Source organism: Passer montanus, unplaced genomic scaffold, assembly GCF_014805655.1.
Source record: "Passer montanus isolate IOZ18808 unplaced genomic scaffold, ASM1480565v1 scaffold54, whole genome shotgun sequence".
NCBI lineage: Eukaryota > Metazoa > Chordata > Aves > Passeriformes > Passeridae > Passer > Passer montanus.
This window is the reverse complement of record NW_024370374.1, coordinates 2957165-2973175: the sequence shown is the minus strand read 5'-3', so window position 1 is coordinate 2973175 and position 16011 is coordinate 2957165. Positions and strand designations below refer to the sequence as shown.

Genomic DNA, 16011 nt, shown 5'->3' with positions numbered 1-16011 from the left:
CTTCTATGATAAAAATTTACAAAGGATACTTTCCCTCCATTTCTCTCTGAAGATCTCTTCAGAGAGCTTGGCAAAGATAGAACACACATGCTCTATCAATAATGCAACACTGCTGTTAATATGAATCACTGAATCTCAATTTGCCCATGATCCTTCCACTGTTAAGTATTTTTGTAGCTTCACAAAAAACTCATGCTCAATATTTTGTGGGCTTTTGCCTCAGACTTTACAGTGAAGAGAAGGAAGTGGTGAAATATGTTTACCTTATTCATTGGAGAATAAAGTCAGTGAGATTATTGTTTGCCCAGCTACAGAATAAAATTGAAAGTTTAAAAAAACCTAAAGAACCAAAGTTTAAAATTAATATAATAAGAAAGGAGAGTTACTGACATCAAATGCTTGTCTGGGAAAAGCTTTCTAAATATTTTTGCCATTAATATCAACAAAGACTAAGTGAGATATCTTACCTTCTTGTTATTATCTGGACCATTGAGTCAAAGGAGGATTATGCTTGTGCTACCTGTTGTAGTATCCTACTAATCTAGGTTTGAACACTACAGCTGAGAGCAGAAGGGACTGCAAAGCTAATTGGAGCCCATCACCACAGATTTCTGTATAAGCAGCCTTTTGAACATTAAACAAACTGCTATTAACAAGGTAATGCATAGATTAATTAGGATAGCTATCAGTTCTTGCGTGTCCCTTGGCCTGTAACACCTGTCTTTTCAAACACTTTTGTTTAAACACCAAAAAATTTGTAAAACCAAAAACACAGAAGCTGTGTTAAAAATATCCTGCAGTATTTTTACACTCTCCAGCACTACATTCAAGGACGTGCTTGGCTCTTGTGGCTTATTTTCCCTCTTTTCCCTTCTAAAATGGATTAACAGAGTGTCAGAAGGCTGCAGGTAGCTTGTGACTGCTCCAACTCACGTGAAGAGCCTAAGTCTCTGTTCAGATAAATCAGCAATAAATTCCCCAGGGTAAGTATCAGCTACTCTGGAATCTGTTCATCAGTCACAGAAACCTGTATGTTCCCACCAGATTTTGTTTTCAATGGCATTTGTGCTTTGGCAATGTTTTACAATGGGATTCATCAGAACTGTTCTTTAGACAGTCGCACAATGAAAATGGGGAGCTCTGAAAAAGAAGAAGAATCAATCAGGGTAAACTCTGCAAAGATCACCAATGAAGAAAGGCTATAAACTTGTCAAAGTGGACTCAGCTGCCACCACGTGTCAGTTCCTGCTCCTCTACAGTTCCTCCCAGCCCTGAGAAATGAAGCTGCAAAGCCACAGCAAGGAAAACATTCATCCACACATGAAATGCAGTAGACAGTGGAATAATAATAATACAACTGGAAGAAATAAGGTTTTCAGAAGTTACTGCTGATTTAAGTTTGTTTCTTTTTTGGGTGTTCAGCTAGGGATATTTTAAAACAGACAAGATCTCAAGGAGTGCCGGACACTCAAATATAAAAATGGCACCCTGGAAAGGACCTCAAATTAATCATCTAACAATAGCAAAAGGATTAATTTAATGGTTGTTTTGTTGGGTTTTTTCATACATACCACTACTATTAATATTCTTCTGGATCCAATCAAAACAAAAACTAACATTGGTGTATTCTCCTGGGTAGTTCTTCCTTCCACATCTCAAGCCCCAGCTAGTAATTCCATGGAGAGTGTAAAACCCCAAGTTGTTTTCTGAAGGACATACAAATGGGCCTCCAGAATCACCCTGCACAAGGACAAAGGAACCTTGTCCTGAGCCAACAGCACTCTTGCTGTTTTTAAAATCTCAGTTCAACAAGGAGAGGTCCCAGCTGCTCACGTGCTTGGAGCTTTGCATTTTAAAAGACAAAGAAAGACACAACCTGTGTTCAAGGGAAGTGACTCTTTTTTGCAATATGGATAATTCAAATTTGACTGCTAAGGAGACTTTTACTGTGAATCACCACAGCCTGTTTGCAAGAAAACAGCTTTAGGAAGTTTTACACTTCCCCTTTCTGGCCCAAGGGTAACTTACTGTGCATGAATCCTTGTCTTCCTCCAGAGGGAATCCTGCACAGATCATCCCCAGGGTCACTTCACTGGGAAGTTAATGTAATAGCTCTGGCATATGTCAGGTGCCAGGATGGGGACTTCCAGCTGCTGAAGTTTTTTCCCCTTTTCTCTGTCTTGAATTAAAACACATAATCCAGTAGAGGCATGAATTAGTGGTTTCAGAAGAAGATTTTCCCTTCTCCTTTTCAAATGGCCTCAATCTAAATTACCTGATTTCTCTCCTCCCACCCATGTCCCTTCATGTCTAGCTGAGCTTACACAAGTGAAAACTTTTTAACATGTCTGTTCTCCGAAAACTAACGCACAGACAGATGGACTGTTCCAGCACAGAATGTGGTATTTAAAACACAGGCACAACATGCCCAAGCAGCAAAGACTGCATACCTGCACCCCACCCTGTGACCACACACATCCTCCAGAGCTGCAGCACCTCCTCCCCGGCAGGAGGCACACCAGGAGCACGGAGGGGGTGAATTCCAAGGGCTCAGCCAGTTGCAGCAGGGCAGTGTCCAGAGTGGTCTCGTTAAAATTTGGGTGTATAAAATACTGCCTGATTGACCTTTTCTAGGAAAGCAAAGACATCAACGTTTTCTGAAAGACTTGGGAATGTGAGGGTTTAAATAACTTCGGTTTTATAAATTTCCAAGTTGCCTTAAGAAGGGAACACTTTTAAAAGCAGCTCCAGAAACCACCAGCGTTCTGATATTAACAAGTCAAGATTATGCATCTTTGACATGGAACTGGAAACATGCAGAAAACTCCATCCAGCAAGGGTAGGAAGAGAGTCTTGGAAAAACATGTATCCAGTGTGAGCAAAGTGGCAACTTGTGCCCTAATCTTTCTGTCATGGTGACAGTCACCAGTGAGCACAGAGACAATACACCTCTCACTCCCACATCCTCTGGGATACTGAGCTTTGGAGCTCAGTGAAGGCCCAGGTCTGTGCTGACAGTCACACAAAAGCTGTTGTGTAAATGCAGATTGGGATCAGCGTTCATATTGTATTTGCAGGGACCCTCGTGGCAGGGAGGAATGATGAAGCTGACTCCATATTCTCAGAAGGCTAATTTATTATTTTATAATACTATAATATATTAAAGAATACTGAACTATACTATACTAAAGAATACAGAAAGGATACTTGCAGAAGGCTAAAAAAATAATAATGAAACTCGTGACTCTCTCTCCAGAGTCCTGACACATCTTGGCCAATGAGTCAAAATAACTCCCAGCAGAACCCAATGAAACAATCACTTGTGGGTAAACAATCTCCAAACACATTCCAAAGGAGCAAGAAACAGGAGAAGCAAATGAGACAAAATTGTTTTCCTTTTCTCTGAGTCTTCTCAGCTTCCCAGGAGAAAAATCCTGGGCAAAGGGATTTTTCAGAAAATGTGAATGCCACATGTTCAGGGCTGCTGGTTTGCTTCATCATGGAGAATTTGGGAATCACATTTACATTAAAAACTATTTTGAAAGATTGATTTGTATTTCATTACTAAGCAGAGCACACAGTACCTGTCTGTACTCTTACTCTGTAAGATCATGAAGTCCTGATACCACCATCCATAACTCTCTGTATGCTTCCCTAAGGAAAAAGAATGTTCATTCTCGGGCTGATATAACAGCAGTCCTGAAACCCATGAATCTTAAAACCTGCTGTGTTCCTAGCACACCTCTGGAAGAATCCAGAGGCAGTGTAAGCTGAAACAGGTGTCACCAAGCCTGTGCCACCCTGGATGGAAGCAGGGACACACTGTGCAGTTACGGACATTCCCAGGGAAGGGCTCGTTCCACTGCACTCATCTGGAATGAAGGCAGTGGGCAGCTGTGACAACCCATTCTTGGGCAAGGACTGCTCCTCCACAGATGAGCTCATCTGCAGTTTGGCAGGCACAGCTTCTTCACCTCCAGTTATCCTACTGAAGAGGAACCTGGGCTGATTTGAAGGCATTCCACAAACATCCTCTGAAACAGAAAGCACTGATGTTCCAAGAAGTCTTTAGAGGTTAGGTTAAGACTGGGAGAAGTAAAGAACACTCCATTTAAGGGCAACCCCAAAGCTTTTCAAGCTCCACCTCCCCCTTTTTTGCTAAATCTTCCAATTTCCCTCATTAAAAAGGATCCAAATGTTTAGACCACCATGAGGAAATGATCCTAGCAAAAAATAGAGCTTCACCTAGATAAAAGCTACCACTTACCTTCAAAAGTTTTAGCCTCCAACCTACAATGAACAATGGGTCCCTACAATGGGACTCATCCCATTTTTCACAGACTGCTAGAAAGGGGGGAAAGGGCAGCTCTAAAATGCTGGTTGTTATTTTTAATTACTTTGCAGTCTTTGCAATTTTTTTCACCAAGGGAAGTAGGTGTAAACTGACATACAAGCTGAAATGTTATTGAACTGCTGTACATGACTTAGCAAGATGAAGGAAACAAGAAAAATTAGGTTCTGCTAAAGCCAAAGCATGTAAATATCACTGTGCATATTTTTATTTCCTCAAAATATATTACTAAAAAAATCGGGACCAACTGCAACCATTAGGTATTTTGAGAATTTATAGTCCAAAAGGTACTCTCTAGTCTCATGAAGGAAGCATAATAGAGGTTGTCTTGCCTGTTGTAACCTTTATTTCTTCCTCAGTAACATTCATGTTTTCAAAATCTTCTTTAGTTGAATTCAAAATATTTAAATCTAGCAAATGAGGGTGGTGAGTGTGTTAACAGGATGTCCTGAGTAATATTTGTATTATAGAATAACTTTTATTTCCTTATTTATTTTTGTAGAAGAAAGAGATTTCTGTTTTAGGGATCTGTGCTATTACAGTATTAAAGTGCAATTTAAAATGTGCCACAAACACAACTCCCAGGTTTTGGCCAGATTCATTGTTTGTCTTCACCATTCATTAAGCCTTTGTTTAATGCCTGAAGAGGTTTGCAATCCCTTTTTTTAATGAAATAATTTCTTAGATGAGAATTTCCCAGAGCAAAATAATTCTGAACATCCACTCCACTGAAGAGCCCTTTGTGCTCCCCCAAGGAGGCATTTTCCCAAGTTTCTATTTAGTTTTCTGTTCCCTGTTACATGGATGAAGGAGGCTGTAGCTCTGAATCCTCCAAAGGTCTGTTTCATCAGAGTGGAAGACAGCCAGCATCACAGCAGAGGAGCTTGGAGCAGGTGCTGGTAGGGCAAATCCACAAGACTCGACTAAAAATGAGAAAGCAAAGGCTCACTAAAAAATTAACAGGTACTTTTTAATCCTTCTGTCTTTCAACAGTGGGTGCACAATATTCTGTATATTCCAGCTTTCAGACAGGAAGGTTAAAAGTAACCATGAGCAAGAGATAAGCAGGCTGAGGCTGAAGGACTGACCTATTCCTGGCAGCCTGTTCAGTTTCCTCATCAGAACAAGGAGTCTCTGGCATCCTTTCACAACAGTCACAATTGCAGCACCCACCAACTTCCTTACAAATGAAACACCCCAGCTACCTGATTTTCCCTAATCTAAGCACCAGCTTCAAGCAAGTGCTGAAAATTTTGGGATGGGATTTCGTCTCACACACTGTAAGCCAAGTGGCAAAAATTGAATGATGCTCTGGAGTGAACAGCTGGACTCTGAAAAGGAGATGTCTAGGGTGCTTTGTGTGTGATGATTCCTATAGACCCAAGTTATGTGCTATCTATTTTCTTCACTGGAACCAATTCAGAACCGCATTTCACACAGAATTTAAACACTCGAAAATGGTTCACCTCAATGTGGGTTTGTCTCTGTAAGTTGAGAAGAATTAGCAGTTCTTTCAATTCTCAATTCTTCTTCAAGCATTTTTCAAGGTACTGAAACTAGTACCTGTAACATTAGCTGGAACTCTACATGCAAACTTTATTTACACTGATCAATAGGGCTAGTGAAAGCCATAAAAGAAATAGAACACTCCCAAAATCAAAAGTCAAACTGATTTCCTCTTCTTTTCCCGCACCTTCACACACAGTCATGGCATCATAGAATCAATCTTCACTCTCTTCTAGTTCAAAAGACTGGTATGTAAGCTTTACATTAAAAAATGAAAGAGTGAACCTTGTTGTGATAGTCATATGGAAAAAAAATCAAAGATCTAGAGGGTCTTTAGGATTGTGAGTGATTCCTGCAAAGTTTGGTTTCTGTGACATTCAGACCTCTCACAGGTGATACATAAATATTAAATTTTCAAGAGGAATCTGTCATGATGAAATTTAACCCAGGAAATCCTATTTTACCATAACCTAAAGGGCAAATGCAAACCTATCTGTCTTTTGGGATGGATAGTGATTCCTCTTAAATGCATCCAGCAGCATTATTCATGCTCGTGTTGCTTGATCTTGTTTGTCCTTAGCTGCATCATTTCTTGTTAACTCAGTGGTGCCCTTTTCCATCGTGCAGACACAGAAAGGTTCATGTTATACCTTGACTACATGGTCCTCTGGAGCACAGATAATCCACTGACAGCCTGCCAGGTCGCTGTAGTGCTCTGGGTAGTGCATACTCTCCAACACTCCCTTCTTCAAAGAGGGACTCACTGCCAGCAGCTGGAAACCCAGGCACACAAAAATGGAAAGGAAAGCAGCAGCTGGAAATGCTACCAGAAGAGGAACATCAGGAGTTCTTTTAAGGCTCAGCAGGTGGCCCTTGGGCCCATCCTTAGGGCTGGTGAACTGCTGTGCACAGAAAAACCAAACGCAATTCTCCAGGATGTGTTTTAGCCTCAGCTGCCTCCCTCAAGGCCCCCCCATGACAGCATCATCCACACAGAAGTACCACAGGAGCTTCCTCTGGTTTATTTTCTCCTGACATTCTTTTCCAGGTCCCCACCCAAGAGTGTAGGCAGGCACATTACTTGGCTTAAACTTACCAGGAGAACATCTGGTGTAAGAGCTTTGTAGGTAATGGAAAAACCAGTTCCATAATCCTCATCATCAGAAACAAATTTCAGCCTTATGCTATTGGAGCCAATCAAAAGAGGTAATGGAACATCTCCTCCACAGAATTTCCCTGAAACATAACATTAGAGACTAATCACTGTTTAAAGCCTTCAGTTACTTGAGAAAACTTGCATGTACCATTTTTAATACTTAGCTATAAAATTTTAGGATTGAAGGGAAATTTCCTATTCATCTTTCTACTTTCCTTATTAATCCATTAGCCCAAATAGGTTCACACTATTAAAAACTGAAAATCATTGACACCAGAAGTGTGATACAGTTCCCTACCAGGCATTTTCCAACCTCCTCACTGCCCACACTCTTTTTTTCTCTTATTTCAGATCCTATGTCTCAATGTATCAATCAAGCAAGTGAAACAATCAACCACCACCTCACTGGGTGCCCTTGCTGTTAGAATAAGGAGTGCTCTGACAGGTTATAGATCTTAAAGGTCTTTTCCAACCTGCATGATTGTTTCTAAGAGTGAGGGGACAAAAACTCACCCACAAGTCTGTCATCTTTTGAATGGACTGATAACGAAGCATAGTCACAGAACATTTCTGGCTCCACATCAAATGGGAGAAATGAAGCCATGTGTATTTCCCTTCTGGCACAAATAGACTCCACACACACAATCTGGAATAAGAAATCAGTTCCCATTCACACACCAAATGCCACAACCTACACTTGCATGGGAAATATTCTCTGGGGGAGGACTTTGTTTTCTCTGCTTACTGGTGGTTTTCATACAACTGTTCAGGCCTTCCAGGAAAATGCAATTCCCCTTCACTCTTGCAGAGTTTGCCATCCTGAACACTACAAAACACCGTGAGTTAAATCGTAATGAAAGGAATTAGGTTTGACACTTATGCAATCAGCTGTTCCACCAAAAATCTCAAACATCTGGAGGATATTGTGAGACAGGGTTGCTCAGCTGCACTTTATTTCTGCTGGCAAACTGATGCTGTGTCTTCTTTTTTCTCTCTTTTATTTGGAATTCTGGCAAATCAGCTTTAAACCCCATCATCTGGGAGCAAGAGTGAGGCCCTGCCAATGGACTCCCATTTTTTTTGTAAATGGCAGTGCTTATTTTTTACCTTAAAGAAACTCTTGGCTACATGAAGATTTCAGTAGAAATCATTTTCAGTGAGGAAATATGGATTCCCCAGAGCAAAAATAGTTTTCATGGAAGCCCATCTGAAATAATGTCCTTGGTTATGTTACAGCAGGAGGCTTTTGCAACAGTTCAATGTGCTGTTAAAAATCACTTTAATAGAAGAAGCAGAAGCTTTCCTCTTCAGTCAAGTGTCAGCAGAAAAACAACAGCACAAAAATCATCTCCTCTGGCTCTTCCTTCTGCTTGCAAGGTTACCCAGTGAGAGCAGTATTTATCAACAACTATGTAAACACAAACAAATTTAAGAGTCAAGTACTTATTTGATTATTGCAGCTGCAGCATCCTGGGAAGACCAATAAAAACTGGCAAAAATGTTTTCAAAAAGGTTTCTTCCTTTATAAATTCCAACTATTTTGGGGAGGGCTTTTTATGCTTTAACACAAATAAAAGATTCTGGAGAAAAGTAATGTACTCACCTGTGGAGCTTTTCACTTTCAGATCTAATGAAGGAGGGATAGGGAATGGGGAGGAAAAAGAAGAATAAATTACTGCAGTTTCATATTCACAATTTACTTTTGTCCATGTGAAATGGCAATTTTGTACAGCTGACACTGAGACAGCTCCCCGTGCTTTTTGGGGACACAGTGCCTACGAAAAAAACAGGGCTTGGAATCAAAACAAAATTGCAAGTTTAGGGAATGCTGACATTGGAATAAACAGTTCTGGAGTAGCCACTACCAGAATGAACCATGCTTTGACAGGTCACTCGGTCTGAGCAGCACTTTTTCAGAAGCTAAACCCTTTTCATTTTTCTCTGACACATTATGGGGATTCCTGCTTTGAATCACCAATTGAAGATGGTTTCTAATAGGAAATTTTATTTTTCTCCTCACAATTTTTTTTTTCTTCTCATTGACTAAACCTCTTAAAAAACCCTCCCTCAGTTTTTCAGTTCTCTGTATAAGTTTTAACACAGTATCCAAAACCCTTTAACAAAATTAGACAAACTTCTTAATTAGACGAAAGAAAATGTCAATTCAGTTTCTTGTAACTCTCAGTAAAGTTCACCCCTGCCATTTATATGTCCAGCTCCATGACTTTGGCAGTGGTGCCTGATGGTCACACACTGTTCCCCAGTACAGAGGGAATTCATGGCCTTTGGGAAGAGTGAACAAAAGCACTTCTGAGCATGACTTGTCCCCATGCTGTTGTCAGATGTCTGATCCAACATGTTTTAGTTGAGAAAAATGACAAGTGACTTCAAAGAAGTGCACATGGAATCTCTGATACTTTCAACTGGTGAATTTCCACTAAAAAAAAAAAAAAGAAAAATTCCAATAAATCTGCTAACTGGCTAGCTGCATAAAAGGATCATTCTTTAAAAAATAAAAAATAAAGGGTCAAAGTAGGAAGTAAAGTGGAAGAGAAGCAAACACTTACAATGCTCTCAATTTGGTTTTGACAACTGCCTGTCAGTAACACGCACTTCAAAGGACTGTGACATGCTGCAGTGCTTTGACAGGAAATCATATAAGTGCTGTATCCTGAAAAAAGATACAATTAAATAAAATGTTCTGAGGCAGAGGATTTGTCACAAGCAAGGGACGCATTACTGCGGGGACTTAATTACCAGCACTCATGTTCTCCTGAGCCCAGCACAGCACCATGCTGAGCCCTGGGAATGTTCCCAGGGATCCTCTGTTGTAATGTTTCTTCTTCTCACTCCTTATCCAGCTGCAGGCACATCCCATCCCCAGGAGATGACACCAGCAAGGCTCCTGGGCTTGCCTCGACACAAAAGGGGCCTCCGGAGTCTCCCTGGAAAAAGGCCCAGCAAAATCCCCGAGCTTGTACAGCTGAGCAAGCCTTAAAGGGTGTGTTGGGGTCTCTCTTGTGCCTTACTAAAAACCTGCAACACAGGCGACAGTCAGCTTTAAAAGAGCTGTAAAGACACACACATTTTTGGGGTGTTTAGTCAGGACTGTCAGAAGGGGAGAGACAGATTAATTCCCTTGTGGGTTCATCTCTGATGTGCTTGAGCATGTAAAAAAGGAGTGAGGAACAATCACTTAACCTTTATCACACTTCCTTTCCTTCCTGTAATCCAATTCTTTCTACTTTCATCCTCTGCATCTTTCCACATTAATTAATTTATCAAGTGTTCTGAAGTTGCTAAGCCCTAACCATTATTGCACTGGGGTACATTGCAAAATTGTTCTCAGGAACCTGTCCTACAACCCATACAATAATTAATATGGAATCATGTCATTAAATGCATTGCCCCATAGGGGACTTTTGAAAGAATTCCTACATCCAAACCTCCCAGTTTACAGTGAATTTGTTTACTTTGGCACACAGAGCTCCTGAGAAACACTGCTAAGCACACAGGGCCCTGTGTGCTGGCAGGCATCTCTTCCTGCATCTCGGATGGGTTTCTTTGAAGCTGTCAGTGCTCTTGAACACTCTCTGCTGTTTAGGATTGGGAGATTGACTTCATGCAAGACCTGAGGGAGCAGTCCATCTGAAACACAAATCAATGCTCAGAAGAAAAGCTGGAAGGTAAACTTAATGTCACTGTTAATACACCACAAAAATCAATTGGAAATTTGCTCCAAGCCATGTTATGGTTACAAGCATGTTTTGGCAAACATCCAGTTTTTTGTATATAAGTGGTTTTACTTGAAAAAAATTCCAAAATGTTTCAAAATTCAAATACAGGTCTAGTTTTTGTGATTACCCACTTTGAAGTAATTCACAGGTAGGTGTAGAAGCAAAATCCCATTTTGAGATTACAATTCTTAGGGCCAGTTGAAGGTTACTTTTGCTCAGGCTCTGACCTGGGCAATCAGGCTCTTAGTTTCAGAAAAACAATGATAATGTGAGTGGCTTACTCTCCTTTAAATGGCCCCAGCCACAAGCAGTGCAGATATATCCTGCTTCAAACTTTTCACCTGCATGAGGAAGACATGCTGGCAAAACTGATGAACCTGCCACACAGGGACATGAATCTCATTACTAAATATTTGAAAGAAAAATTACAAAAGCTTCCTTAATAAGTGTTGGAGGGTTTTTAACAGAAAGAAAAATCTTGTTATTTTTGTGGAATCTGTAAAATTAATCTCATGTTGACAATTTATCTTCTGCATGCAAAGAACAATAACTTTTTTCTTCATGGAGAAAAAAATCACAACTAACTCTGGCCTTACTGAAGTTGAAGGTGCCATCCAGCTTCAGAAGGGCAATGAGTTCACTGAGTCCTGGGGTCAAATTGGGGTGCTGAATGACAGATGTGACAGGCAGTGTCTGCTCTCCCTGAGCCCCAAGCCGTGCTCTCCTGCAGTGACGTGCAAGTATTGCAGCAGGTTCCTGTGGAACAGAAAAATTAAAGTGCAGCTATGCAATCTTCAATGTAAAAGGGAACAAAGGAGTTGTTTTTTAACAGAGAAGTTGTTACTTCTAATACCCAATACCTTTCATCTTCAGATTTTAGAGCACTTAAGATGCACAGACAGCAGGAGCTGAGTAAGCCCTGTAGGAGGAATTGGGAGATTAAAAAGACTGAGAAGAAAAATCCTTTTGCTGCAGACCTGACCATGGTTTGGTGGTGGACTAAGGAATCAGGTCTTCTTACTGTGTTTAAAAGTGTTCAGCCACATTGCTTTTTGAAAGAGTAGGGAAGATTTGGACACAGAAAAGTGCAGAATAAATAAGATAATCTCTCTATGATTCTGAGTTGATCAAAAAAACCCCACAAAACCACAGTGAGTCCTGCCTCAGGGCTCCTGGTACCAGACCAGGTGTGCAGCAAGGGAACACAAAAGCAATGAGTATAAACTTTATTCTGCTTCAAATGAATTTTTTACATAGACTTCCAAAATCAGTCTTTGTCCATCTCTGTAAGTTTATTTATTAATTATTTTGAGGTGTTCAGAGGTTTTTTTCTCGCTTTTTGTTAAAACATGAAAAGTACTGATTACAAATAAAAGGGCAGCACCTGTAAGTAAGCACCACAAAAGAGATGCTACAGCACAAATATGTTTCTAATCCATGTTTTCCTGCACCTGCAGCCTGCTCCTGAAATATGCCATCCATTCATGTCCAGGGAGCAGTGAGCTGCTGTGACCACCCACTGAGCAGAAACAATGGGAAATGCTTCTGCCTTCTATTCAGGGAAACCTGCAGCATTTAAAGACACTCCCAGTGAGGAAAATCTTTGTGTCTGCTCTGGTTGCCTTTGGGGAGGAACAGGGAGGGCTTCAGGGAAACCTGCAGCATTTAAAGAAGACACTCCCAGTGAGGAAAATCTTTGTGTCTGCTCTGGTTGCCTTTGGGGAGGAACAGGGAGGGCACCCCCAGGTGCTCTCTGAGGAGTCACAGAGCCAAAGCACCAGCTGCATTCCCAGCACGCACACTTCCATGGCTTTCTCTGAGCCTAAGAGATCCTAAACCTTGCTGCTCTCCCCTCAGCTGTGCCTTGGGGCCTGGAGAAAAGCAGCACGCATGTAATAAACACCAAGTCCCTGAGGTACTCCGGCTGTGAAGGCAGTGGTTGGATGAAAATTTTAGGATGAAGGATGCAAATCAAGGATGTTGGGCAGTAGCCAGGGAGTTGGGGTGGTGTCCTGTGCCCTATTTGTGAGCAGTTTCACCCATTTAAAACAGACTCATCTACAGCTACTCTTCCATAAAGAGTGGTAAACAAAATAAAAATAATAAATAAAGGTTTATCGGGAAGTAGGACGGGTTCTGAATCCTCTCCATGTAGCCACAGCCCTCTTCATAGAGAGCAGGCAGGCACAACTTCCCAAGGATATTTCCTGGGAATCCCAGCGAGGAACCTTAGAGGAAGAGAAAACAATTCTTATCTCTATTGTCTGCTCCTGTTGTTTTTGCACATGTGGAATGTGTTAGGAAGATTGTTTACCTGAAGGGATTTGGTAATTGGATTCTGGTGATGGATGTTTATATTAACTAACCAATCACTCAAAGCTGTGTTCTGGCTGTCTCAAGACAGTCAGAGGTTTTTCTTTAGTATCGTTTTCGTATTCTTTAGTATAGTATAGTATCTCTTTAATATAGTATAGTATAATATGATATAATATATTTTAATAAAGCAATTGTTCAGCCTTCTGAATCATAGAGTCAGATGCCAACCATTCCCTGCATCAAGGGCTCTCTGCATTTGATATCTCCACCTGTTTCATTGCTGTTCCTAAAAGCAGGCTGGAGTTCAACAATACAGTACCATACAATGGCTTGGGTTGGAGGGCACCTTAAAGATCCAATCCTCCCTGCCCTTCCAGTTTTCTCAGAGCCCCATGCAACCTGGCCTTGGATGGGGCAGCCACAACTTCTCTGGGCAGCCTGTGCCTCATTACCCTTAAAGAATTTTTTTCCTAGTATGCAATCTAAACCTCCTCTCTTTCAGCTTGAAGCCATTCCCCTGGTCCTGTACTCGCTGCTCTGGTTAAAAGTTCCTCTCCAGCTCTCTTGTAGGCTCCCTTCAGGTACTGGAAGGCTGCAATGAGGTCACCCCAAAGCTTTCTCTTCTCCGGGGCTTTGTTCTGCAGATAAAACCACATTTGCTTGTGCAAACCTGCCATGGGTGTGAGCCTCGCTTCACCTGGTTTCCCCCAACAATCTGAGTGAAAACGGCAAAATAACTCCACGGGCTGGTCTCTTGCACTTTCTGCCCACACTTAGGATCTGAGGGGGGAAAAGAAGGAAGGATTCAATCTGGATTCACGTTTTATTTCTGTTTTGGTAAAATAGAATTGGAAGGCATGGCCTGGTACAAAATTCAGTCTTTCTGCCATGTCAGGAGACAGATTTATAATCCCTAATACAAACTGCCCAGGCTAAAGCTAAACTAAGAAAAACATGTGCAGGTATTCTCTTTCAAGCAAGTTTTGGAATTATTTTGGAATTAAATCACTGTTTCATTATGAATTTCAGAAATCTGTTTACAAGCAGCATTTGTATTGAAAATACTTCTGACAAACAGTCAAAATACACAATAGACCTTGATGACCACCAACAGTGGCTGGATTCTCCAGAACATCTCTCACTATGCCAAATTTACTTCTTGACTCACTATTATTGTCATCATCTATGATGGCTGAGTGAAGCTGATACCCTTTATGTGTTTCTACAGGAGAATATTTATAGAAACAATTCTCTGCAATGATCATTATTAATTTGGTTGTATTTTAAGAAAGGCAGAAGCAAAGCAACCAGTTCTGCCCAGCAGCAAATTGTAAAAGTTAAAAAAACAGTGGTCACAATTTTTTTTTTCCTTAAGGATGAGAACTTCAATGGCAACTCATTGAAAACACATCTCTAATAGATTTAACTCTGTTAAACTCTCCACTGTGGAAAATACAGGATCCATAACCATGGACCATTTTGTTGTTGCTCTGGCAGACAGGAGGGTGCATTCAAAGGATGGAGGACCAACACTTGTACAAAGTGTCTTGGAAATGTGGAGTTATCCAACCTACCAAGTGAATCCAACATTTACAAAAAAGGGGTTTGCTGTCACCTCAGGATTAGCGTGGCTGTGAAAGTGACTACAGTGACACAATTGTGCTGACACAATGCTACTTATACCAGCTTTTAAATAAAAAAGGCTTTCTATAGAAATGACCTGTTCATTTATCTGATTTTCTACATTCTTCCCTAATTATCACTCCACACACCTTTTTCTCCTTGTGCAAAGAGACAAGGACACGGGGAAGAGGAAACAGAGACATTTTTTTAAACTGATTTATGTTTTACCAGAAAAAATTTGGTACTTGGCAAATGGGAATAAATAAATTTAAAAAATTAAAAATCAGATTCACAAAATATTCTTTTCTTTCAGCATTGAATAATTCTATCTTCCAATGCAAGAGTAGTTTAAAAGTGATAAGTTAATTTTTTTATACGTATTATACCAAACTTTTATTATCTTTGTTTTGACAAACTCTAAAAGCCCCTATCCTTTGCAGTTTTTAATCCAGAAGATTCCTGATTCCTTTACAGGTTTCCATTCTTGTTTTCTGTAAATTACTAAATCTTCATGAAGGAAGCAGGAACAATTGCTATCATTAATTGTTCCAAAAAAGGGATAAGATTTTAAGATAAAAACTTTTAAAAAAGGATTTTAAGATAGAAGACAATGGAAGGGAGGACCTGCTGTGTTCTGTTTTTACCCCAAGGGTATCCTGATAAACCATGACCTTGCTGCAAATTTGAAAGTATTTCATTTTTATTTAATAATTAATCATGCTTAACATTATTTGTTCTGAATCATCAAGGAATCAGGCAAAAGTTTTGTAAGAATTACTCATGGAAAGAAAACATCCATGTAGATAACTTAGAGAGTGAAACCAATGCAGCTTCTTGATATCAGCACTGCCTCCCAAGATTGTCACTGCCAAGCAGAACCACCAGGACCTGAAACTGTTCAGGAAGATGTGAAAATTCCCTCCTGCCTTTCTGCAGAGCAGCTGGCACAGCACAGAGCTCTGTGACTCAGAGCAGCCCCAGCAGCTGGCTGGGGGAAAGGCTCATCCTGGGGCTGAGTGAAAACACAGAGGGTTTGGGACACAGAGAGGGAAACCCAGCCCCAACCCTGCACTGCAGGGCAACAACAACTCAGTGAAGGAGAGGTAACTCATTAATCCAGCCACAAAACACTTACCTCCACTACTGAGTTTTCCACATGTCATGGTTTGAAAAGCCAGGTGTCTGCTAAGCAAGGCAGGAACCTCCCTTGAAATGGAAAATGCAAACCCCTCCCTCTGAATTATTATTATTATTTTGAAATTAAGGGGCTCTCAGGCAAAGATATCTGGAATTGGATCAGCCCTGCAGGGACACTCCCTGGC

At 40.7% G+C, this 16011-nt stretch overlaps 1 protein-coding gene across 1 annotated transcript; it reads right to left on the bottom strand.

Moving 5' to 3' along the window:
• Positions 1-1096: 1096 nt before the first annotated feature.
• On the bottom strand, positions 1097-15694 carry OVCH2 (ovochymase 2). The gene is given in 29 exon segments (XM_039724968.1): positions 1097-1140; positions 1572-1740; positions 2029-2099; positions 2102-2179; positions 2451-2513; positions 2516-2630; positions 3585-3654; positions 3864-3957; positions 3960-4034; positions 4684-4763; positions 5147-5191; positions 5193-5274; positions 6021-6114; positions 6508-6630; positions 6939-7093; positions 7527-7598; positions 7601-7659; positions 7759-7854; positions 8622-8640; positions 9771-9890; positions 9893-9945; positions 10532-10661; positions 11032-11127; positions 11347-11451; positions 11454-11508; positions 12237-12286; positions 12289-12316; positions 13737-13846; positions 15616-15694. Coding segments are annotated over 29 exon segments (2430 nt in total).
• Positions 15695-16011: the final 317 nt, after the last annotated feature.